Source organism: Amblyomma mixtum, chromosome 8 (assembly GCF_055824585.1).
Source record: "Amblyomma mixtum isolate Tamu chromosome 8, ASM5582458v1, whole genome shotgun sequence".
Classification (NCBI taxonomy): Eukaryota; Metazoa; Arthropoda; class Arachnida; order Ixodida; family Ixodidae; genus Amblyomma; species Amblyomma mixtum.
This window is the reverse complement of record NC_143019.1, coordinates 30,209,687-30,234,338: the sequence shown is the minus strand read 5'-3', so window position 1 is coordinate 30,234,338 and position 24,652 is coordinate 30,209,687. Positions and strand designations below refer to the sequence as shown.

Below are 24,652 nucleotides of genomic sequence, written 5' to 3'. Positions count from 1 at the left end.
CAGTGTCATGCTCAGAGCTATGCCAGAGCCGCGTCATATTTTAGAAAGCAACATGTTATAGCTCTTCCTTATTATACTGCGTAAAGAAATCAGCAAGAAAGTTAGCGTTTCTAATACCGAATGCCTCCTGAACATGGCAGATGTTATGGCCGGGAACCGGCCCCAAAGTACGATACTAGAGAAAGTACTGCCAGGAAGCAATATTATGCCAAAGAAAACGTTAACCTATACATATCCACGCGCAAACCGGATGGTTGTGGCATGCACAGCAGAGTGGGAAGAACGAAATTTTAATTTCATGTAAGCACTGGATGCCAAATTCTAATTTCCCGAACCCTCATCATGCCTACTTCATTTTTTTTCATTCCGGCAGCAAGACCACATTCCAAATATTATTTTCAGCAATCTATCGGTTATGCTGAAGAGCTGCAGTGACACAAAATTTGTTATAAAGAACCAAGTTCAGTACATAAGATTTTTTGTGGCTATCCATCTTCGGCAATTTTTTAAAGCGTTGTTTCCTCGTAATCACATTCTAAATTCATTGCTGTGTAGAAAACACCCAGGAACCCGTACCTTTCTTGCCATGTCGTTCTTGCGGAGGCCGTATTAAGATCAGGTTGTACAATGTTAACTATGCTGCAGTTCATATTGTGAAAAGCTAAACAGTGCTACCGATTCCAGCTACTGCAGGCTAAACTTGGGCAGCGCTCGATCGCATAAGTGCAAAATTCCAGATAAGCGGTACATATTTGGACTTGGTTTGGAGGGCTAGATTAGGACCAGACTTTATGTTCACTGAGTAAAGCTATCATTGTTACTAAGTAAAATCCACTCAAATGTTTGCACTACTATGCTATATACGTCGCGGTACAGGGAGTGCATTAATTTAACATTATGTTCGCTTATGACCGACCATCGAGGGAAAAAATAACAGACCACCATGAAAGTTCCGACCCGTGCCACTAGGCGTAGGGGCACCCCATGATATAACACTTCTGATTTAGAAACGGGCCCTTAGCGCCGGTCTCGTCACCAGAACTGCTTTGTCAAGTGGCACCCCCACACAGAGTGGCACGGGCCGCAACTCGGAGGGGGGGGGTCTATTACTTTTGCCCCCGATCGTACATCCAAGACGAGATAGATCAACCATATACAGACAGATGCGCCCGGTGGAGGCACTTTTTAGCTTGAGCCCAATGCCTTAACAGCCTAGCTCTATAGGAAACAACGCATATTGTTTTTTCATCATCAAAACATCAGGAATCGGCATCAAGTGAAAACTGAAGTTCAAAATTTCTTCACGTTGACAGAAATACCAACTTCGGGCATATATAGAAGTGCGTGCATAACTGGAGATGCATTGTTTAGTGTACATGCATGATTTTTTTTCTTTTCATTATTTAAAGAAAAACATAGGTTTGCATACTTCTGCCAAACTAAAGAAAGGTTTCAGTGGCCCATTTAATTTTAGGAAGTGTTTTTTTAGATGAACTAGGGGTAAAACACTGTTTCACGTTAATGAATTTATTCAATACCAAACCAAAGTTTAAATTTCCTGCAGCACATAAACGGTGCCTCAATCCTCGAACAAATTTAAAGGCAGAGTCCTAGGCCAAACAAAGATAATGCGATCGTATCAATTGAAATTTATTCTTATCACAATAATCGCCTATCCCGGTCGAAACGTCGCAGGCTCATGACGCCTCTAATTGAAACCGCGCGTGCAGCCTCGAGTACGGCGTCGACTACGACGTCTACTACCACCACGAGCACCACGACAACTACGACAACAACGACAACAACGACAACAACAACGACTACGACGACTACGACAACGACTACGACGACAACGACGACGACGACGACGACAACAACGACTACGAGTACAAAAAAGCCCAAGACGCCGCCGCCCCTTCTGTGCTCTGTGGGGTTCATTGCATCGGCGATACACCCGCTGTATCCTCCGGACGGGGCCTGTGACATCCTGATGTACACCCATGTGAGAGTGGACAAAGCGAATATCAAAGCAGTGGACACAGCGATCACCTTTGAATCATTCAAGAACGAATGCATGGTCTACAGGGATACAAAATGTGGTCTCTCCTTCGATGTCCGGTAAGTCCGTACAGGAAGAGACTCTGCATTCCAATAACCCGCACTGTATTCGCAAGCATATGCTACCAAACTTAAGGGGCACCAAGTGTTCTCCCGGCAGTTCCCTCTATTTAGGAAGGTGGGTGTTCCTCCGTGGCCAGTTTAATCTAAGTTTATGCGAAATCCTCATTAAGGTGGTTGGTGCATGATGCATAGAAATATGGTGTGGTATTTGGCTTTAAATGTCCCCCGAATCGGTATGACACACGCACTCTCAGGGGCTCTTGAGTGGACGTCTTTTACTGACATCTCTCAGTACATGGGTGTCGACATACAAAAGTGCGCAGTAAAGACGGCAAGTACGGACTTAAGCAGCCCCACGAGGGTTTTTATGGGGCGATTTCTGTCTTACTTTGCAAAGCTTGTCACTGAACACCCGTGTAGCGATGTTCTTGTTCCTTGCTACAGAGATTACGTGTAGCACAAATAAGATGGGTGAAACAAGATCACAATGTGACACAAAGTAAGAAATGCGAATAATATGAAAACCGAGCTGTGAATGACGTTTACATTTTTTTAACGCGATGGGTTTAAGGGTTTCGTTCAACGGAGAAACGCCCGCTGTGTCGCCGGTGGCGGCTTGAGCGAAAAGTCCTCCGAGATGCACTCATACCCAACAATTTTGGACAAAAAGCATTTTAGAGCGGGAAATCTTTTATGAGCGCAGATTTTTCATATTGTTGGTTGGTTTATTGGGCTGAACGTCCCAAAGCGACTAAGGCTATGAAGGACGCCGCATTGAAGGACTCCGGAAATTTCGTCGACCTGAGGTTCTTTAACGGGCACTGAATCGCACAGTACACGGGCCTGTAAAATTTCGCCTTCACCGTAATTAGATCGCCGCGGCCGGGATCGAACCCGAGTCTTTCGTGTCAGTAGCCGAGCGCCGTAACCACTGAGCTACTGCGGCAGCTGAGATTTCTCATATAATGTAAGATGTCACTATAACATTCAATATATTCGCAGTCACCCGACGGAAGTCTTGAATTTGATTTTCTGTTAACGTTTTGGTATCCTCAAAAGCGATCACCATTGGTTTCCTATGGGAGCCTTAACTGTTCGAAGACATAAACATTTGAAAGAAAGATTTTGCTACATCTCCGAAGAATAGGCTATTAACTTCAATATTTCAGTAAAAGTATCTTAGACGTTTCCAATTTTCGAATTTTTTTTTTGAAAATTGATCGACATACAGCTACCTGCGACCAATGGCACGTGAGCTTCTGACGTCATCACAGATCTGCCTACATGCCCTACAAGATCACTGCCAAGGAAACCGGGGCTGGGGGAGGGGCCTAAGCCCCCGCTCTTGGATACTTGATTGCGCAGGACAGTGCATTGAAATGGCGCTGTACATGGGGCACCATTGCGTCCCTCATAGCCTGAGTCTCTTTGGGACGTTAAACTCAATAAACGAAACCAAACATCCTGCCTACCGTTCAAGATTGCAACCTGCCCATCGTTTTGTGAGCAAATTGGACAGTGTGGCAGGAGGGAGTTAAGTTCCTGATTGGTCGCGAGAGGTTCCTACCTTCGTCTCACAAGCCCCAGCGGTGGCAGAACCTTGGCCATAGAGAAGGAGCGCTTCCGTGGGAGGGATCTCCGATCCTATTGAATTTTATTCTTGAAGAGGCTCTGAAACACTTTCTTTCGAAAGTAGATAAAGTCGTTAAATCACAACACACCTCGCTCTGAACGCCTGAACCAAAAATACGCTTATACACGCAGCAGAGGACTCACAGCCGTGCGCGGAAGCTTGGGACTTCTTTCCGGCGATATTGTAATGCTTGCGTCCTCCTCCGTAGCGCTCTTCTGCGTAATTACGTCCAGATATGGCTATTCGTTAGATTTTTAAGGCGTCAAGCAGCTTCTCGGATCCGAGTCCACAACCTCTGCATGCCAATTCAGGCCCTCTGCCTTTCAAGATACGGCTGCAGCGTTATCTCTTGCTTTCGAGCGGACAGCTTGCGTCGGCCATGAATAGAGAGCTCCGGCGGAGTGGACCGGACACCGAAAACTGAAATCATACAGAAGCTACTATTTCTCGGGTAGAGTATGGATTCCCTTATTAGTTTCAGGTTATCAGAGGATATCTTATGCTAGGATATCGTCTAAGATAGGATATCATTGCCAAAGTCTGGTCACACACGACGGCGAACATATCTAAACTGCGAACAAAAAAGAACTGCGTAGAAAAAATCTTGCATCGGCGGGTCAAAGAAGAGCGAATTAGAGATATGTTCTATCGCTACATCAGCCGCGGCGTTGTCTAAGAAAGAGGGAATACGCAAAATTAAGCACATGAAGTGTGCCTGAGATATAAAAGAGAGAAGAGCAGACACTGCAAGGCTTCTGTCCAAAAAAGTGAGCTTGCCCGGAGCGCCAAACATGGCGGCCTCGCATCCTCAAGCACTATTGTGATACATTCCAGCGGCTAAAAAGACACGGACGAAGGTAGACGAGACAGGACGAACGCCGGACTTCAACTGAGGTTTATTTCACAAACAGCGATAATATACAAAAGGGAGGCGCAAGGAAAAGTAATCCGTGACAAGATTAACCCATAATCAAAAAAGTGCAGAAGGCTCCTTTGCCATGCCACTCATGTTTTCCACATCGGCGCACCTACTATCTATCGCCTACCTGGCTGAATCCACCCGTTTGCCTTCAGGTAATCTATTTCTTTTTTGTGTAGCGCCACAGAAGGACTGCTGACGCAGTCCTGGCATTCTGGCATTCTGGCATCTGTGGTGGAAACCCAGATTCGCGAGGTGAAATCTGGTGGGCGGTGCAAGCCAAGGGAAAATGCACGTACCAAACAGCGACCTGTCGTTGTGCCCTACTGGCATCAGGTCTCACACCGCCTCAAGAAGGTCGGCGACAAGTGTGGCGTGCGTGTAGTATTTTCGGCCCCGGAAAAGCTTGGACGCATGTGCCGCCTGGTGAATGACGCCAAAAAGAGGCCTATGTGCAAAATTAAGCACATCAAACCTCTTGTTCAATGTGAAGTTGGTGTTGTATACAGCATCCCCCTCGCCTGTGGCAGACGGTATATCGGACAGACGGGACGATGCCTCAACGAACGCTTGCTAGAGCATCGCCGGACAGCCCATTCGTTATCTGGCGGAGGTCACCTAGCCGACCACATTCGCCGTTGCTCACACAAGCCAGAATGCAAGGCGTTTTTAGAAAGGACAAGTGTGATGCGCAGATTTAAGACTCAAAAGAGCCGAGAAATTTTTGAAGCGTTCAGTATTTTCAATGACAAAGAAAACTGCGTCAGCAGTCCTTCTGTGGCGCTACACAAAAAAGAAATAGATTACCTGAAGGCAAACGGGTGGATTCAGCCAGGTAGGCGATAAATAGTAGGTGCGCCGATGTGGAAAACATGAGTGGCATGGCAAAGGAGCCTTCTGCACTTTTTTGATTATGGGTTAATCTTGTCACGGATTACTTTTCCTTGCGCCTCCCTTTTGTATATTATCGCTGTTTGTGAAATAAACCTCAGTTGAAGTCCGGCGTTCGTCCTGTCTCGTCTACCTTCGTCCGTGTCTTTTTAGCCGCTGGAATGTATCACAATAGTACTACCAACCAACTAGCCCAACTTTCTACGCTTAATGACATCCTCAAGCCATGCTCGAACAACGACGGCCGTGACGCGCCCTCGATAAGCGGGTGATGGCTCGCGCCATGCGAGCCCTCGCGAACTCCCTCAGCTGAGCGGGCGCCAGTGAAATACCATCACAAGCACCCGCGCAAATGCGCGAGCGAGCGCCAATAAGAAGCGCACCTAAATAACCGCGCCAAAGCGCGAAACGAGCAATAACACCCCGCGGATACAGTGAACTGCGGACACCGTACAGATAGGCTTAGCGCGACCCGGTCCCGGTGACCTTGACAGCCCGGGGAGGACGAGAAAGTAGGTCAACATGGCGGCTGGCCGTCCTGAAACGCTCACCGCGCGGCTTCGCTCCACGCCGCTCTCTACGCTTCGGCTTTCTGGCCGAAGACAATTGCTTCCGCTTTTTCGTCGGTTTGTAGTCGTCGCCGTCCCATGTCCTGTCGTCATCGTCCATCGTCTTCGAATCCGTAAACAGCGACACAAGGGTACCAAATGGGAGACGTATCTGTGCGGTCAACCGTCCGCTTATAGAGTCCGTCAAGCTATGAGGACTGTCTCTGTGAACAATCACGTATAAAGGTGTCTTCCCTCCTTTCCCTCTTCTACCTGCCTTCAAGCCCGGCTTTGCAGACGGCACCCCGCGTTCCTTTTTCCTCCTGCCGGGCGTTTGCAAGTCTCGCTCATTAACGTTCCGAGCGCTATCGGACGAAGTAAAACTAATAACTAATCAAAATAGCTAATAACTAAAAATTTATCTGCCTCTCCCGTAACCGAGAGTAGAGTAAGCATGAAATGTTTACGGGCCTCATGTCATCTCGGTGGACACCCGAACCGCACCGTACAGGAAGGGAGGAACGCCACCACCCGTTCAGCGCGATGCCCTGCCATTTGAACGCAAGGTTTTTTGAGGAAAGGAAATGGTGCAGTAATTCTCTGCCATCTCGGTGGACACCCGAACCGCACCGTAATGGAAGGGAGGAACGCCACCACCCGTTCGGCGCGATGCCTTGCCCTTTGAACGCAGCGCTTCTCCCCCGGGCCCCCATGCGCCTGCGCGGCTTTGCTTCGATGCGCGAAGCCCCTAAGAGATCACGTATGACAACGAAGTGTATCGTGGCATTTATGTGCTTTTTGCACGCGTTATTAGAAATCGGAAATTATAATTCCGTGCATTATCAAACGCACAGCGACTGATATCTTGAAAAACATTGAGAAGGCACCGGTAGCAGTTATTTTTTGTGACTCCTTTGGAGACCAACCGGCGCTTGCATGCTGGTCGCGTAGGAGGGCTAGCAGTCTCGTTAAATCTCGTTAAGTCTCGTACGGTGCCCGGATGTTCTCGTTTCAGAGCCCGGATGACTGGAATTCAGTGCCCGGATGAGTGGATTTCAATGCCCGGATGAGTGGATTTCAATGCTCGGATGAGTGGATTTCAGTGCCCGGATGATGGCTCTCGGTCTCGGCGTGACATCACCATACTGCCGACAACGGGGGCTAAAAGCATTTCATGCTTAAAAACAATGGCAGTGGCTTAGCTCAGCTAAACCAGGATATACGTAGCGAGAGTACGGTTAAACTTATTTGCACCTTGTCGTTTAGGTTGGTTTCCCTCTGGCTACGTCCTATGTTTAGCTTTGGTTGTTATCCCTCCGTTGCGTCTAAATGCGGCTACATTAAAGAAGGGATAGTTTTTATTCAGCAAAGGAAGACGCATTTATTTTATTCCCGGTTCTTCATCTTGTAGTTGAAGCCTGGCTTCTTTCGGTCTCTGCTGCTCACTATTCATATCTACTGATGACTGTTGTTGTTGTTGTGACTGAGAGAAGGATGAAAAGGAAATTGCACGGGCCTGCTACTGGCTCTAGCCAAGCCACCACCGCTGCCAACGTGCAGATAGAGGAGTGGTAAGAGATCAGAGGAAAGAGAAAAGGGAAGAAAAGACGCGCGTCGCAGCAACAACTGCGTCCGCCGGAGCGGACGCTGCCGAAAAAATCAGATAAGCGGCCGAAGCCGCGCTCGCCGAAGCGAGATCAGATACTCCTGATGACTCCACCGAGCCGCCTTCTATATATATACAGCTGCACCAGCGCACCTCCTCCTAGGGCGCACGCGCACAGCTATAGAAACTCGGTTTCGCCGGCACGCCGCGACACAGACTCTTCCTGTGACGTCACGCCACATGGCGCGGCGAACGGCGGCCGCCAGCTGCGGCGGTTGCTAGGCAACGGCTCAAGGTCACGGTGCGGCCACGGCGAAACGGCGAGACTTGCGCGTAATGTAGCTCTCGCTACAAAAGCAACTAATCTGCTTTATGGCGTATGGGACTTGGCATTACGAATCGGCAGCTTCGTTGAAATCCGAAGGCTAGAGCGTCACCAAGATATGCAGCAGCTAGCGAAAGATTTTCTCTTCACTGAAGCGGTAATTGGAAAGTCTTTTCTATTTTGTACAGGTATCTGAACAATGACATGTTCACGAAGACAGAAACGCGTGACACCATGACAAACTGGAAGCGTACAGGGGTTGTCCACCATTACGGCATCATGAACATCCACCAAGAGAAGGCCGTCACCGAAAACTACACGAAGGGCGAAGCCGCTAACACCATCAGGGTAGGGCGGTTGCTTTCACTGTAGTGAAGAATGTCGATCATGCCAGAAGTAGAATGTGTTTCTGTTTGTCTATGATGGAACATAAAGATGGTTTTGAGGGAAAGGACGCTGTAAATGTCTCACATATCTCAGTGGAGACCTGAAGCGCGCCGTAAGGAATCAAGGAGGAAGTGAAAGAAGAAAGGAAGAAAGAGGTGCCATAATGTGGGTATTCGGAATTATTTCGGCCACCTGGGGATGTTTAACGTCCATTGTCATCGCACAGCACGCGGGGGCCTTTTGGTTTTCGCCTACATCGAAATGCGGCCGCTGTGATCGCCCTTATAAAAATGGCCTATAGACAGTCTATAGACTACTTATTGACTCTATTGACTTCCTTTAGATATTTATTTTTGTCTATTCATAGTCTATGGACTGTCTATAGACAAAAAGTCTACTAAAAGTGTATATCCATAAATCTATAGATTGTCTATAGACTGTCTACTGCATTTGTATTGCCTATAGACTTCTCTCTCGGATTTGTCTATAGACAGTGTATAGACTTTGTAGACAGAAGTCTATAGACACTCTATAGACTGTCTAAAACCTTTTTTGTAATGGCGAATTCGAAGCCTGTGAATTAGGGCTTTCCAGTCAGGTATATGACACAAAAACTGCGCAGAAGTGCCTCTCCATGAATGTCGTTCGAAGACTACTCTTCTCAACTAAATCAACTCATAGCCTGGTAAATGTCAGGAGAAGAACGAACGACCTAGAAAACACATGTGTGGCCATGAGAGGACAGAGAAGTATATCTCTGAGACACGACGGTGTCGGTTAAAAGGGATTTCTAAAATGGACAGGTCGAAAGGAAAAGAATATTGTATTACTGTGTGAATGTACTGGCTGTTGTGAACGGTGTCGGTGCGATATAAGTCTAAAGTTCCTGGACAAAAATTTTAATTTTCGGGCAACGAATTACTCATGTAAGGTATTGTTCTGTTCATATTGAAGGTAATTGCTCACTGATTCGATTCGTAGCACAATCTTTCCTTGGTCCAATGTTTAGGGGAATCCCCTAACGTGGAGTAGATTTATAATCAGGGAGTAATTACCCATTGACGTCCAGCCGAGCGCAGCCATACGGCTACAAAGGAAGGCTACACAGCTTTCTCAGAAACTTCTTAGTTATAGAAAAGTTTGTTCTCGTGCGGGGTTTCCTTTGTAGCCGTATGCACTCGTTTGGATACCAAGGAGCAATTACTGCTTTATTAAAACCTTTTCCTAAAAGTTTCTACAACGCTAGCAAGAATAGCAAAATCTACCCAGAAAACCAACAAGGAACGTTTTTTGTCTATGACAGAAAATAACCGAAAAAAAAATTCAATCCTGCCAAGGCAGAGCTGCGTATGTATTCATTGTTTTAGTGACATCTTACGATACATGAAGAAATTGCTTTCTAAAATATTTTGCACTGATAAATTCGTTTGTTTAAAATGCATGGGATGTTGTCACCCTAAGCAGAGTCGTGAATAGTCACGAAGTAAGCACCCATGACTAGCTTACAGGCTGTCCCCCTAAAGCGTCCGCTACGAAGTGCTCTTCGTGCGAAGGATACATGGTTTTAGCATCTCAACACGAGAAAGCCAAGTGTTCGTACAAGGGTTCATATAGGAAAAATTCATAGTAAACTTGTTCACTGCTTAATCGCTACAATCGCTACTAGCACGGAAAAGAGGCATTTCCGAAATTCTGAACTGTATGGGGTCGCTCGCGTGCAGCCGGCCGGGAAGGCAAGCTTCCGTGCCAGCTATGCGCGGGCGTTCTCGTGTCCCCAACCCGTGGCGCAAAGTCACAGCCACGGCGGGTTCGGACGAAGTAGGCAACGAACAGAGTACGCTAGGAAACCGTTTATTTACCTAGCGCAAGGCAAAGCGCACTGCGGAAGAATGTTCTATCCGATAATAGATGGTTCAGCAGCTTACCAGGTCGTCGTCGACCGGCGTAGTATAGTCCGGGCAGGAGCGGGCAGGAGACGGGGTCGGCGGGGCAGTCGGGCAGTCACCGCGGCGAGAGGAGAGACTCGAGAGCCTTTGTTCCCGTGCGAGCTCTCCTTAAACCCCTACGACATTGCACCCCCTTGAGCACCCGGTTGCAATCCAGAGTCGTTCACCCCGTCCCTAAGGCGCCAGGGCGTAGGCGTGACGTCACGCCGAGCTGGGAGTGAGGAGAGTTGCCGGGTGCCCTCCACTCCCCATTCCCTGCGGCGGGCGCTTCGTCGCGTGACTCAGCGCGGGGCAGCGAGGGATATCTGTATATCCCACATCTGACACCAAAATGAAGGATTCTTGCCACTATTTAAGTGCTTGTAACTTTGGCCAAGTACTTGTTCGAATATTTGTTCTAGAGAATACTAAGAAGGGGTTGAGAATACTACACTTCAAATAGTTAATGACGGATTTAAAAACCCAAATTCATATTTAAATATAAAAATGGTCATAATAATTATTAAGCTGGTTTACCAACTAATACGATGAAGAAATAAACTGCACAGGAGCGAATAGCATACTTGTGAACCGTGCATTATGTGTTGCAAGCGCAACTTTGTCGATGATGTTTTTTTATCCTCTTATTTCTTGTTTTGTATTGTATAACTCTTCAGCTATTTACTACTTGTATAAGCCTATGTTTGTTTGCAACCACCTTTTCTTTATTAACTGTAACTGTACCACTGACGATATCGAGAACTGCACAAGTGTTGAGTTTTAATTCAAGTTGCTGTGTTTATTTAATTGCTGTTTTATTTGATGATATAAGAGAGCCCAGTACAGTCATTGAGTACACGACCTCCGGCATAAATTTGTCCGTCTTATATTTTCCTTTTTGTCTCCTATAAGCTGATTCTGATTCTGAAAGAAAATAGCGTAAATGTCAAAGGAATACCGCCATTGCATCTACTGCCTAATAGCATCTACTGCCTTATACCTAATCGTAGTTTTCGCCTTCAAAACGAAAAGGTTAGCCGGTATGTCGGGACGCCACGACAACATACATCGTGCCATGCGCAGGGAGCTTTTTTCGAATGAATGGCGTTCGTGATGAAATTGCTCGCAAAGACAAGTAGATTGTCTAGAGAAAATACCTTCATACCCGCCATAAACATTGATGAGCTTGTTTTCGCCTTGAATCTCCTTGATGGTGTTTGAGTTTTGCAGAATTGTATTCGAGCATAGCATTTACCCACCAATATTTCTCAAGGAAGGACATAATCACTATTTACTAATTAGTAGAATGGTACCGAGGGAGAACGCAGTTTCGAATAATTGGCAACGAAGGACAAATTGGGTTTAAAAAATTAATTGAACTGCTTTGCTCAAACGAGGTCATTCCGACTACTTTCTCTGTGTCACTAGAAGAAAAAAAGATTTCGAGAACAACGTTCTGTAGCCGATTCAGTACTGCGCACCGAACAATTCTCGACCAAAACTTTGTTAATCAGAAAACATTTATGAACGCAAATTTTCTATAGAGTGTAACATTTAACTATAAGAATCAATATATCAGCAGACCAGCCTATGGCAGTCTGCAATTTTTTTTTCTATTGACGTTTTTGGCAACGAGAAAAGCATTCCCCATTAATTTTCTATGTGAGTCTCAACTAATGGGTGCGAATCGATTCACACAATTCAAAAGAAAGATTTTGCTGCATGTAAGAAGAATAGACCATTTCCTTCAATATTTCCATAAAGGTACCTTAATATTTTTCCAATTTTCAAAATTTATCCGAAAATGTAGTACATGTTTCCCCGTATTTAGAATTGTCAAGTTGTTTCTGCTGCTTGCTTTATTTTGCACAAACTTAGAAGAATCCTGTGCTTACAGAAAACTAATTGTATTTCTAGTCACTTCGAAATATCCTTGGCAACGACAGAACGGAAGGAAAAATTATTATTGGAATTGGCTTTTGGGAGTACGATGACGGCTCGAATTCCATCTCCTACGTTGCCGAGAACGCAGCCACGTGAGTATAGCTCAACAGAATTGTTTGTGCGCGCGCGCGTGTGTGCGTGTGCGTGTGTGTGTGTGTGTGTGTGTGTGTGTGTGTGTGTGTGTGTGTGTGTGTGTGTGTGTGTGTGTGTGTGTGTGTGTGTGTGTGTGTGTGTGTGTGTGTGTGTGTGTGTGTGTGTGTGGCAGCGCTATGAAAACTGGGGCGTTAAAGCGTGCGATGAAATGTGAGTTATTCTCCATCAGAGATTCTGATGTAGCTTCCTGTCTCGAAATGTCCGCATAGTACGAGCTTACCGTTTCCCATTGGCTACAAAAACATCACTAATTTAAGCCGCTACTGCTAACCTGTTGCATGTCTGGATTTTCGCAAAGGATTCTGTCAGCGTATGCCCTGAAAGAAAAGAGGCTAAGCTTTCACTACCAAAGCAGGAGATTTACAGGTATGAAGTTTGAACAAAGTCTTTTTGCAAGTCATTTTGTTCATTTGCAGCGCACGTTAATGTAAACAAATCCCTCTGCATAGTAATGACAGTAAGCGTGAGCGGCAGGAGCGCCGGGAAGCCTTAGGCTAATGTTTGGCTTTCCAGTTGATGGTTCCATCTTTTGTTTAGCATTAGAAACTAGGCTACTGGGAGCAATGTATTAGGCCTAAATACCAACCCCTCGCCGAAGACATCACTTTACAGAGCTACCAGAATTATAAGGATTGCCCTGGACAGAAATCATTAGATTTAGTTATGCTGCCTTTGTTACTGATACAGCAGAGGGTTTCCTGACACTATGCTTCACTGAGGATTGACCGCTTTTCTTATGTGAGAGCACAATTTGCATTTTATGCGAGCGTTCAAGCGGGGCTGCGTCCAAACAAGTTTTTTTCCGATATTCTCCTGATGTGCTTCTGTTCATTCTTGCGCAGGCCCGATGTAGACATCCTGGTGATAATCACCAGTATTCTGCAGATGTCCAAGCCCAACTACTGCACCGCTTTGCCGCCGAACGCGTGGAAGACCAATTCCAAACTATTGCTTTCCATGGTGAGCACAGCGAGCAAAGTCCGAAACTGTGAGGACCGCATCTTGGTTCAGCGGGACATTGAGCGCAGCATACGCAAGCCTGCGTCCATATGCCTAAATTCTATGTTTCAGCGAACACTGTGAAACATTCCTAAGGATGATTTGGTCGAAAAAGAAAGGAAATGTATCCGGAAACCCCCAACTCCGTGGAAAGCGTTTGTAATTTCAGAAACAAAAATTGGCTAGCGTCTCCCTTATTTAGTAACGAAGTTTAATCAGCACATTAAATTGAACACTGCACGTGTTGTTTGCAGTAAGTTATGTGCGTATGCAACGTCCGCTGCTGACCAGTTTGCAGTGCCTGCGGCTGAAATTTTGACGCTTCTTCGCTATACTGTTCTTGTTATACTATCACATACTATAATTTCCTGAACTTGAGATAACGAAGATAGTCACTGGAGAATACCGCGGAACCGCTACTAACCGACATAAAACCCCTAGCGTTGCGTGCAAAAACGTGTATTGATTATTTGCAGGAACAAGCACTGCCCCTGGCGAGTGAGAGCTTCGGGGTAGAAGGGCTGACTGTGGCCTTTTCCTTCCAAATGGGTGTGTTGGTATACCGCATGCCTCAGCGCTACGAGGCTGCCTCCAGTGGCATGTACCAGCAATGCACGTCAAAAGTTGTTTCGGACTACACGCAGGCAAGTTACTTCTGTCGATTACGTCTGGCGGTCTTTTATGCGAAGCATATTACTAGAGCTACACTACAGCCCGTCGAGCGCGGCGGTGGAGCTACCATTGACCTTGAGCGTGACCACGTGACACCACGTGACAACATGACGTCACAGCAGAGGAGAGATGGGCTTCCGGCTCGCGCAGTCGGCCGCGGCGGTGGAGGCTCCACATCAGAGGCGCGGCGGCTGACCGCGTGACAACATGACGTCAGAGCAGAAGAGAGATGGGCTGCCGGCTCGCGCGGTCGGCCGCGGCGGTGGAGGCTCCACATCAGAGGCGCTGCAGCTGACCACGTGACGCTACAGCAGCGGTATAAAGCTGAGCTTGCCTCGCTGTCCGGGCCATTTTTGAGCACCATCCCCTCCGGAGGACGCAGTTGTTGCTGCGACGCGCGTCTTTCCTTTCCTCTCTGTCCTTCCTCTGATCTTTTAACTCTCCTCTATCTGCACGTGGCAGCAGTGGTGGCTTGGCTCGAGCCAGTAGCAGGCCCGTGCAATTTCCTTTTCATCCTTCTCTCAGTCACAACAACAACAGCTCTCCGGGCACTTACGAGGCGGCCAGGTGTTGGGATGGCGCCTAGAAGCAGGGCTCATTTGAACGAGAAGCGAAAGCTTCCGCGTGCCACAGAGACAGATGAAGAGCGGGATGAACGTCAACCAAGGACAGCCATGTATTACCAAGCCTAGCCATCAATATGCTTCGCATCTGACTAGGCTTAAACTTAGCTAAGCCTCAGCCATTTTTTCTATCTCGCTGTCTACAAATGTTCCCTGTTCACATATTTAAGCTTCCAGCTCGAAACTGTAACGGCGATCCAACAAGCCCGCCTCTACAGGCTGCTGTTCATAGTAAGCGAATAACCGAAGAATGCTTGGGCGAGTTTTAAAAAAACGCAAGTTGCGGCGAAGAAGACCTCTCTAGAGTTGTTAGGTTGGTTTGGTTATGGGGTTTAACGTCCCAAAGCGACTAAGGATACGAAAGACGCCGTAGTGGAGGGCTCCGGAAATTTCGACCACCTGGGGTTCTTTTGCGTCCACTGACATCGCACAGCACACGGGGTCTCTAGAATTTGTCCTCCAAAGAAATTCAACCGCCGCGGACGGGATCGAACCCGCGTCTTCGAACCCGCGGATCGAACCCGCAGCCGAGCACCATAACCACTGAGCCACCGCGGCGGCTCTCTAGAGTTGTGTCTTGCTTCAACGGCCGCACAGGCTTTCTGCGGCTTATACTTAGCTTCAACAGCTGCGCTCTAAGTTCAAATTCTTGCATGTCACGACTAGTTACAGTGGGCATATCAATGACGTAAGCCAACAGCCGCCAGAACTTACTAGTATGTCTGCTGTTGAGCAATCGGAGATTAAAATTTAGGAGGACGCTTAAGCTTCACCTTGAAAATTGGAACACGACAGCGTGCTGCAGCGCTGCCAGAGACTCCATGGAACGCCATCGCCCGTTCGGCGTGGCACCTTGCCCGTTCGACAAATCTAAAATTATCTTTAAGGCAAAAGCTTCACTACGCGACCTCGGGCTGTCTTCGTGGTGCTTGCGGTTTGCACCTTTATTTGAACTTCAGGTAAAGCAAAGGAGAGGAAAGGCACATAACTGGCCCCCTCGGACAGTGGACACCTTAGTCACGCCTTAAGCCAACGTTACTAGAACAGTTCTAGTAACGTTGCCACATGGCGGTAGTGACAGGTGTGTCCTGCATGCGTTGGCATTGACAACGTCAAGGCAGAAACGCGGCACTCGGCGTTCATTGTGTTATTGGTGTTGACAGCGTTTTACACTCGGTTCGTTTTAAGGAAAATAAATGCGCATAAGTGGCTCCCTGGGTCAGTGGACGCATGAATCGCGCTTATAGGTACGTGCGGTGATGAGAGAGCGATCTGGGCTGCAGGCATTGACAACGTTGTGCCAGAAACGCGGCGCTGAATATAAGCCGTCTGTGCTCATTGTCTTCATTGGCGTTGGCTTTGACAATGTTTTGTGCTTCGATCATTTTAAGACAAGGAAGTGCGCATAACTGTCTCCCCGGATGAGTGGACACCTGAATCATACTTATAGGTATACGTGGCGTGATGAGAGATAGATGTGGGTTGCGTGCGTTAGCGCCAACAACGGTGAGCGAACTCCCGCGATGAACTAATAATTGCCACCTGCCAGGGTGAAAGGGTGAGTGGGGACTTTACTGTGGATATAAAGACAAACAGAAATTTCTTAACCGCTTAAGAATAGCAATTTCATTTGTACTGGGGTATCTGTTGCAGCCGGCGCCGTCGCTTCGGCGGACGCGGTTGCTGCGACATGCGTCTCTTCTTTCATTCGTTCCTCTCATATTTCAAGCCTCCTCTATCTGGACGTTGCAGCGGTTGTGGCTCAGCTCGAGCCAGTAGGCAGGCCCGTGCAATATCTTTTCCCTTTCCATCTTTCTTTCAATCACAATGACAACATATGCGGGAAAACATCCCGTTCCTATGGCTCGTAACGTCTCCGACGCCTGTGTCAACCTCGCAAAATGCTAGCATAGATCTCGTCTTTGAGAACCAGGTATAGGTGACGCAACCCCAGCATATATCCGTCTATTATTCCGACCACAACGCTTCCTTCTTGACAGCCAAGGGCTGTTAGTGGAGTCTAGAAGAAGGAATATGTGGGAAAAATAACAAGTCTCCAATTGTACAGACATGTCTCGCTCGAATACTTTGCCTCAATGTATCGAAAACCTGAAACTGCTCATAAGCTACGCTCAAATTTCGGGTTAGGCAGTAACATAATTCTCGGCATTTTTTTTTGTGAAAGCAATACTACACCAGGTCTAACCGCTCGTCGCGTGGTGCGTGGACCCCGCCCCCCTCCACCCCCCCCCCCCCCCCCCCCCACCGCTTCTCGAGCAGCTGCCGGCGCGCCTAATGATGATGATGATATCAACTTTATTTTCTGCGAGATAAGGACGCCCCCTACTCCCCGTCCCCGGAACGCAGGCCTTGGTGACGAGGGCTGGGACCTTCGCGGTTAGAAGCAGGCGAAAGAGGTCTTGATTCCCCGCGGCTTCTTCCGCCAGGCGGATGGCTTGTTGCTGCGAAGCAGGGGCCTCGCTCCGCAGCAGGGCTTCCGAGGTTTCTCTGCAATTTATGTTTTCGTTAGCCCCTGGGGAGCTAGCGCATTACCAGATTATTTATTATTTATTCTTATTATTAGTACCTCAAATGCCCCTTGGTGAGGGGTATTACATGAGGGATGGGCATAATGTTCAAGTGAAAAGTGGTTCAATGGCAGTCTTGAAGGAATGTGGGTCGGAGTGGCGCACAGCGTCGACAGGCAGTTTGTTCCAGACCTGAGCTGTCTGAACAAAAAACGAACGAAGATGGGCTGTGGTTTGTGCTGGGGGCGGATAGACGGCTTTAGGAAGGCTGGTGCGACTTGATTGTCGATGAACTGGTAAGATTGCTGAAACATTGAGTGGCGTGTGGTAGAACTTGTGAAAAAGGCACAGCCTGAAGATGCAGCGTCGCTTATCAAGATTAGTAAGATTAGCCCGTGATTTGAGTGTAGTGACACTGGAATGATAGTAGTAGTCTGGATAGGAGTTCTGCGGACGAGGGTCCCTCTCGCCCCACAGTGCTTGCACTTATCGTTTTCCTTGTTATCTCTATGAACATGATATGCCCAGACCGAGTTTATGAAGTTTCCAACTTGGAGGCGTCGCCATGCGATTGCGTCCCTATTGTTTAGAATTTTATCCGGTGGTGGCACCAGTCTCCTCTGTAACCTGTAATTTTCAACAATTTCCGTATAATTTTGCAGGCGCTCGTCCATGTTCCGGCAGCCGGGCGGCTCCTCAGCTACCCGGAAGTAGAGAGCTCGGGCTAACTCGTGGGCCGCATCGTTTACAAGAATGAACGCGTGTGCGGGAGTCCAAATTAGGCTAACTTTTCTGTTTAGCTGTCTACTGGCCAGAATCATTGCCGCTTCCGGCGAGGTCCTACCCTTTCCAAAATTATAGATGGTCGTTTTGCTATCGCTCATTATATAATTGGCTTCCGTTCGAACGCAAGCGAGCGCTATCACACTTCAGCTGTTTCCGCGTTGCGGCTTCAAATGGTGGCTGCCGATACGGGGGCACCTCGGCCGTCGACCACTGAGGCGACCGCCGCACCCGACTTGCCACTTGCTGCGTCCACGTGCGCAACGGACTTGCTGTCCATCGGATCGAAGCGTCTAATTAGTGCTTCTGCTCTCTTCTCCCTCCTTTCAGTGTTGGATATGGGATGCATGTTACGAGTGAGTGGGGGAATGATTAGATTTTCTCGGCAGTCCTGCGGAATGCTCGATTTGACTCGTAGTCCCCTATCTGTTTGCAGGCCTACCATTTCAAGGATGGCTCTGCCTGTGTTTGTTCGGCTTAATCTTTCGAGCTGTGAAATTCTGACAGCCTCCGCTATTTCGTCCTAGGTATTGTGCACTCCCATAGAGAGCAGCTTTTCTGTGGGGGTGCTAATCGGTAAGCCCAGGGCCCTCTTTATGCACCGTCGAATGAGCGAGTCTAGTTTCTTGTTCTCATCAGCCCTAATGTTTAAGAAAGGTGTGGCATAACTCAGGCGGCTTATTACGTATTCCTGAGTTAGTTTAAGCAAGCTTCTTTCCTTCAGGCCTCGTCCATTCAGCGCGACCCTTCGAAATATGCCAAGTGCTTGCGTGGCAAATCCCTCGAGCCTTTTGATTGCCCCATCATTATATCCATTATCCTGAATAAATAGCCTTATGATTCTTATTTGATCTACCTTTGGAACTGGCTTCCCCTATACTTTAATATCAAATTTCCAGTTGTGCTTGCGTCGGAGTGACTTCGGGTTATAGACGAATAATTCTGATTTTTGCGGAGAGCATGAGAGACCCCTACTGGCAGCATAGTCGACGACAGTGTCCGCCGCAGCCTGGAGGCGCTCCTCGATACTCGCATCGCTCCCCTGGTTAGTCCAGAGGGTGATGTCATCCGCATACATACTGAAATATAGCCCCATTATGCTCTGCAGAGCTTCGGGGAGGGCCGACAATGCCACATTGAAGATGAACGGAGAGAGAACCGAGCCCTGCGTCGTGCCCCTGCTCCCTAACTTCAGTGTGCGAGACTCGATGTCTTGGAACTTCATGCAGGCAGCTCTGCCTGTCAGAAAGTCTAACAGATGGTGCGACGTCGGCCTCTCCGTTGCTATGGCGACGCGTGAGGTCAGCTTGCTCTCTCCACCGCAGCCAGGAGGAGCCAGTCGTGCCGCGCTCCTGGAGGAATCTCGTCATGGAAGTCACCGGCGAAGAGTCTATATCTGAATCTAGTTGCTCTGCTGCTTCTGAACACTTTAACTCTAAGGCGACAGCCAAGCACACTAGGGAAAATGCAAGAAAGAGGTTACAACGTGCCCAAGAAACGGAATTACAACGAGAAGAACGACTGCGGAAACGACGAGAAGCCGAAGCAGCTCAACGAGCTGTATCGAGTCCAGAAGCCGTGATTAAGCAAGCTAAACGGAATGAAGCCGAGCGAAAAAAAACGTGCCCAGGAAACAGAGGAACAACGAGAAGAACGTTTAGGAAAACGCCGAGAATCCGAAGCAGCTAAGGAAGCCACTTCAAGTTCAGAATGTGAGTCCAGCCGTGCTATACGGAATGAAGCTATAGGAGACCAAGGCGTGCCGAGGAAACAGAACAACCGGCCGAACGTCTTGAAAAACGGAGGAGGAGAGGTGTCGATGGAGAGCGGGCGGCAGCGGCGGCGGCCCCGGCACGCTAGCTATGCGCCGCTACTTTGCTGTCGCAACCAACCAGGTTTAACCAGAGCTAACCCACATGTAAGGGATCGGCAGTGTACGTGGGGTCATTGGAACGCGGCTAGGGGCGCTCAAAGCGGAGCGTCTCCTTTCTTGGAACGCGACCGCTCGCGAACGCGCCGGGAACTACGGTTGTCCACCGTCCCGCGGTACCGATTCGCGCACGTGCTGGCACGAATGTATATTTGTGTTTGTTTTTATTTTATTTTGTGGCGGAGAGAATGTTCCGACTCCGCACGTGCTGGCACGACCGTGCGTTTTTGTTTGTGGAAAGGGCGTTTTGCCCTACGGAACCTGGAGAGCTGGCCATGCTCTCGGTAAACCAATCATGTGAGCAGTGCAACATGATTGGAAGCGACCAAATGTGGGCCGGGCCTTTAAGGCTTTAAAACCGGGCCCCGGAGCCGGAAGCGGGGGTTCTGGGCTAAGGTGAGATGCTATGCATCTTCGGCTACGCCGAGTAGGGGCCTCCCCTAGTATTAGCCAGTTCCGGCTTTTTGTTGTTGTGTATCTTTGTGCCGTTTAATTTGTCTCGAGTGCCTTTAACTTGTATCTATTGTAAATTGCTGTACATAAACTGTCCATAAGTTTTCCCTTTATCCCTGCGTCTCTATTCATCGAGAGACCGTCTCTGACGGGGCACCCCTGGTGCGAAGAAATAAGCTTCAGTCTTCGAGTTACCAACCGTCTCTTGCGGGGCACCTCTGGTGCAAAGAAGAAGAAAAAGAACCTGTGAAACTTTACTCCACAACAATTTTTTTCTTCTGCTTTCCAATTAGTGCCCCGCGGTCACTAGCTGGGTGTCTATGGCCAAGTCAAGCGGTCCTCTTGGACCGCTTGACTTGGCCATAGACACCCAGCTGCGAACTTTGGCAACAAAACCGTGGCACACTTTGAAACTAAATACAATATTGCAACAAAGTCGCGACAGGTACTTCCCACAAGAAAAACAAAATGACAAACAAAGCAATGAAGAGTGCAATACAGTAAATTCGGTTCACAGATTCAATGCAGTATCTGTAAATAAAAGATATTCTAAAAGCTTTCTGTGTGAGGTGGTTTTTAGGTCAATGTCATTGACACAAAGAGCATTTAGTAGACGCGGTAATATGTTTTCAAGTGTTTGACAGCCATATGTTGTTCTGTGTGTTTTAATGTGCCACTGATCGACGTTTCTTGTGTTGTGTGCTTTATAGCTTACTACAATGTTGGAGAGTTCATGAAGGAAGGACGTGTGATTAATAATGTCGCGCTTCAGTGCGTGGCTGAGGCGAAAGGTGTACAATTTAGTTACCGGGAGTATTTTGTATTTATAAAAAAGTTCTTGTGTATGGAATGTTCTAGGAACATTTTCAATTATTCTGATAAAATTTTTCTGTAATACGAGTAGCTTATTGATGTTTTCTTGCGAAGTTTTTCCCCACACTAAATTACTGTAATTGAGGCGAGAACTAAAGAGTGAATGATATATGGCCAGCAATGCTCTTGTTGGCAGCAGTTGGCGATATCTGCAAATTAAAACAATAATTTGCGACAGTTTGCTGGAAATAAAATAGGCATGGTCATCCCAAGTCATTTTTTTATTAAATACAACGCCCAGTGTTTTAAATGTAGGTACTATGTCTACTTGAGCATTATTGAAGCAAATGTCTTTTACAAGTGTAACTTTCTTATTTTTTGCTCTAAAAATAACTGCTTTTGTTTTCGCGACATTTACCTGCAAACCATTTTTTTTGTCCATTCATATAAATTTGAGAGGGTAGAATTCACTGTATCTATTAAAGTATCTACTTGAGTTCCTGAAAAAAAATATACTGGTATCGTCAGCATGTATTATGTATTTTGCAGGGGCGATTTGCACAATATCATTGATAAAAATATTAAAAAGAAAAGGACCCAGTATGCTTCCCTGGGGAACACCGCGGTGAAGTGATTCTATTTCTGATATATACCCATTATTACTGACAGCTTGTCTGCGATTACTCAAGTAAGAGTGTACAAGAGATCCTGCGTGACCTCGGAAACCGTAGCGGTCAAGTTTGCGGATTAGTAATGCATGATTCAACAAATCAAACGCTTTTGTAAAGTCTATGAAAATGCCGATGACTATTTTATTTTGATCAAGGTGTTTTAATATGTGCTCTTTTTCACCTAGTAATGCGTGCTCTGTACAACGGTGCTTACGAAAGCCATACTGTGAGTCAGTTATTATATTTTGTTTCTCCTCGAACTTTGCGAAACGTTTATCGTCTATAAAGCCCGTTCAACCACAGTCATTCCTTTCGAACCTGATCACCTAAATCTTCCGTTAGATCACGGTCATCTTCTTTGGAACCTGGTCACCTCAAACTTCCGCTGAATCAAGGTCATCTTATGTCAACTCGGCGGAAAAAATGACGTCATTGGTACCTGCCGTACGCGGGCTGTGGCGCACTCACTTTCAGCAGACATACGGTGTAATGCTTTTCCTCGCCGTTCTTTATCCACGAGGAAAACTAGGATTTTGCTGCAATATTTATTTCAAATGCGCAAAAAGCAAGCACTGCTAAAACTAGAAACGATTAGTTGGTTGTAATGAATGTATCTCAACCCTCATTTAGGCGTGCGACGGAACGGAAGAACTGCTGAACAGCGAGAGGATTGCGGTTGGTCGAAACGACGCGGACTCGGAGTCTAAAATGATCTCAAAATACATCCTCTACTCCTATGATACGCCGAGGTTCATGAAGGAGAAGGTGAGGCAAATCTTGTTTCCACGGAACCCCTACCAATTACCTGCTAGAAATATTAGCGCACGTGACTTTTGTCTTACCTCTGTGGCCAGAAGCAATCGGTTGAATTGTGCTCTGTTTCTGTATTCGTGGGACTCACTAACGTTACAACTGACTTCATATTGATTTCGTAGAATTTAAAAGCTCTACAACTGACTTCATTTTGATTTCGTAGAATTTAAAAGCTCTGAACGGTCAGTAGCCACAAAAAAGTTGAATCACCGCTTACGAGAATTTTCCCATGATGATGGGTGCCACTACGCAGCAATGGAATTTTTTAACTTTCCAAATATCCATCGAACCTGGCTTCGGCCAGTCTTTGGCTAGTGACTTATTTTCTCGACATCATTTCGTAACAATTCTCACTCATTGTCACCTACCGCTCATTTTGATGAACCTAATTTGCTAAGCACTCCCGCCTGTCTCCTGCGTTATTTGTGCGCATGAAATCATTTCGTTGAGCGCAACAAAAAAATTGTTATATTATGCGGCCAATGACCGCTGTTATTACGTACGGCGGCCAGAGAATTCTGCAAAACACGAGAAAATCAAACGCAGGAGGCCTACTACTGGAGTAAATATTTCTGTGAACCTATCATTTGTATTAGCTGTGTACAATAAAGCGAGAAAATCCAGTTCTAACAGTGGCTGAAAACTAGAAAGCTTTTGACTTATTCTTCTGTTCTTTTTGGATGTTATTTTCGGTAGCAGTAGAAGCCCCATCGAGGAAAATGAAAACGGCGACCGGCGGTTTTCTTCAGTGGCTTATTTTATTGAAAAAAGGAAACTAAGGGAGATCGGAAAGATGAGAAAAAAGGGCGCGAAAATAAATATGGTGGAAAAATTCGTTTACAAGCACATTGTATGATGTACAAAAGGAGTTTAGTGGCATCGAATTCTCGATACGTAAGAGAAATATTTTTCCTCAAGTGTCTGTCACCATCCCATAGTATTGAGTTCATTCTGTCTCTTCGTATTTTATGGCAGCACTCAGAGATAATGCTAAGGATACGCAGATAAGGATGTGCTCCGATATAAGGAGATTATCGCGCACATACTCTCCGCTTCGTTTGCTGTCTGCTAGGACTCGTCTTAGAGGACATTGTCGACGTATTAGTTATCGTTTAAACTGAGCTAGACTGTACCTTTACTTACTCCAATCACCACTTCGTGCAGGCGAAGCTCGTCATGCAGTCCCGAGGGATCCGTACCAACTTCACCTGGTTTTTGTTCAACGTGCACCTTTCGGACACCTCAATGCACTGCCTTCCTCAGGGTCCGTTCCAACGGCTGCAAGAGTTCAGACAGTTCTTCCACGAAGAATGGGCACGTCGGAACCCATGAGAAAGAAGCTTCGGCCATCTGGGCACGTGCGACTACGGATGGACCTTCAGCGCGTGCTTTGCCAGATACACCTGATGCGAGCTGTCTTTTAATAGCCAGGAGCGGCATGAGCAAGAAGTAAAAAGGGCTGAAAAAAAGTGCATGGACAGATTTCATCTATTCGGGCAAGTTCGTGAGTCGCCGGCATTACGAAATTATCTGAAATATTTTAAACACGTGATATGCTGAAGCATGCAGAGCTGCTATTTTCCGCCCAAGTCGTTGAGTTAGTGGTTTGGTTTCGTTTATTGTGATTCAACCTCCCAAAACGACTCAGGATATGAGGGATGCTCTACTGAAGGGCTCTCTTAGTTGAAACCAAGAGGAAGAAATGGGCTAGGGGAAGGCATGTAACAGGAAAGCAAGATAACCCATGATCCTTAAGGGTAACAGAGTGGATTCAAGAGAAGGCAAACGTAGAAGGGGGCGGCAGAAAGTTAGGTGGGCGGATAAGATTTAAGAAGTTTGTGGGGATACGGTGGCCGAAGCTGGCAAAGGACAGGGTTAATTGGAGAGACATGGGTGAGGCCTTTACCGTGCAGTG

At 47.0% G+C, this 24,652-nt stretch overlaps 1 protein-coding gene across 1 annotated transcript in view; it reads left to right on the top strand.

Moving 5' to 3' along the window:
- The window catches only part of LOC149331886 (uncharacterized), a 32,635-nt gene extending 8,566 nt beyond the window's left edge, over positions 1–24,069 (top strand). Inside the window, exons 4-10 of the mRNA XM_089557430.1 lie at positions 1,731–2,118; positions 8,232–8,391; positions 12,273–12,391; positions 13,295–13,412; positions 13,928–14,095; positions 22,555–22,689; positions 23,902–24,069. Coding sequence (XP_089413556.1) covers positions 1,731–2,118; positions 8,232–8,391; positions 12,273–12,391; positions 13,295–13,412; positions 13,928–14,095; positions 22,555–22,689; positions 23,902–24,069 — 1,256 coding nt within the window. The remainder of the gene's footprint in view (positions 1–1,730; positions 2,119–8,231; positions 8,392–12,272; positions 12,392–13,294; positions 13,413–13,927; positions 14,096–22,554; positions 22,690–23,901) is intronic.
- Positions 24,070–24,652: the final 583 nt, after the last annotated feature.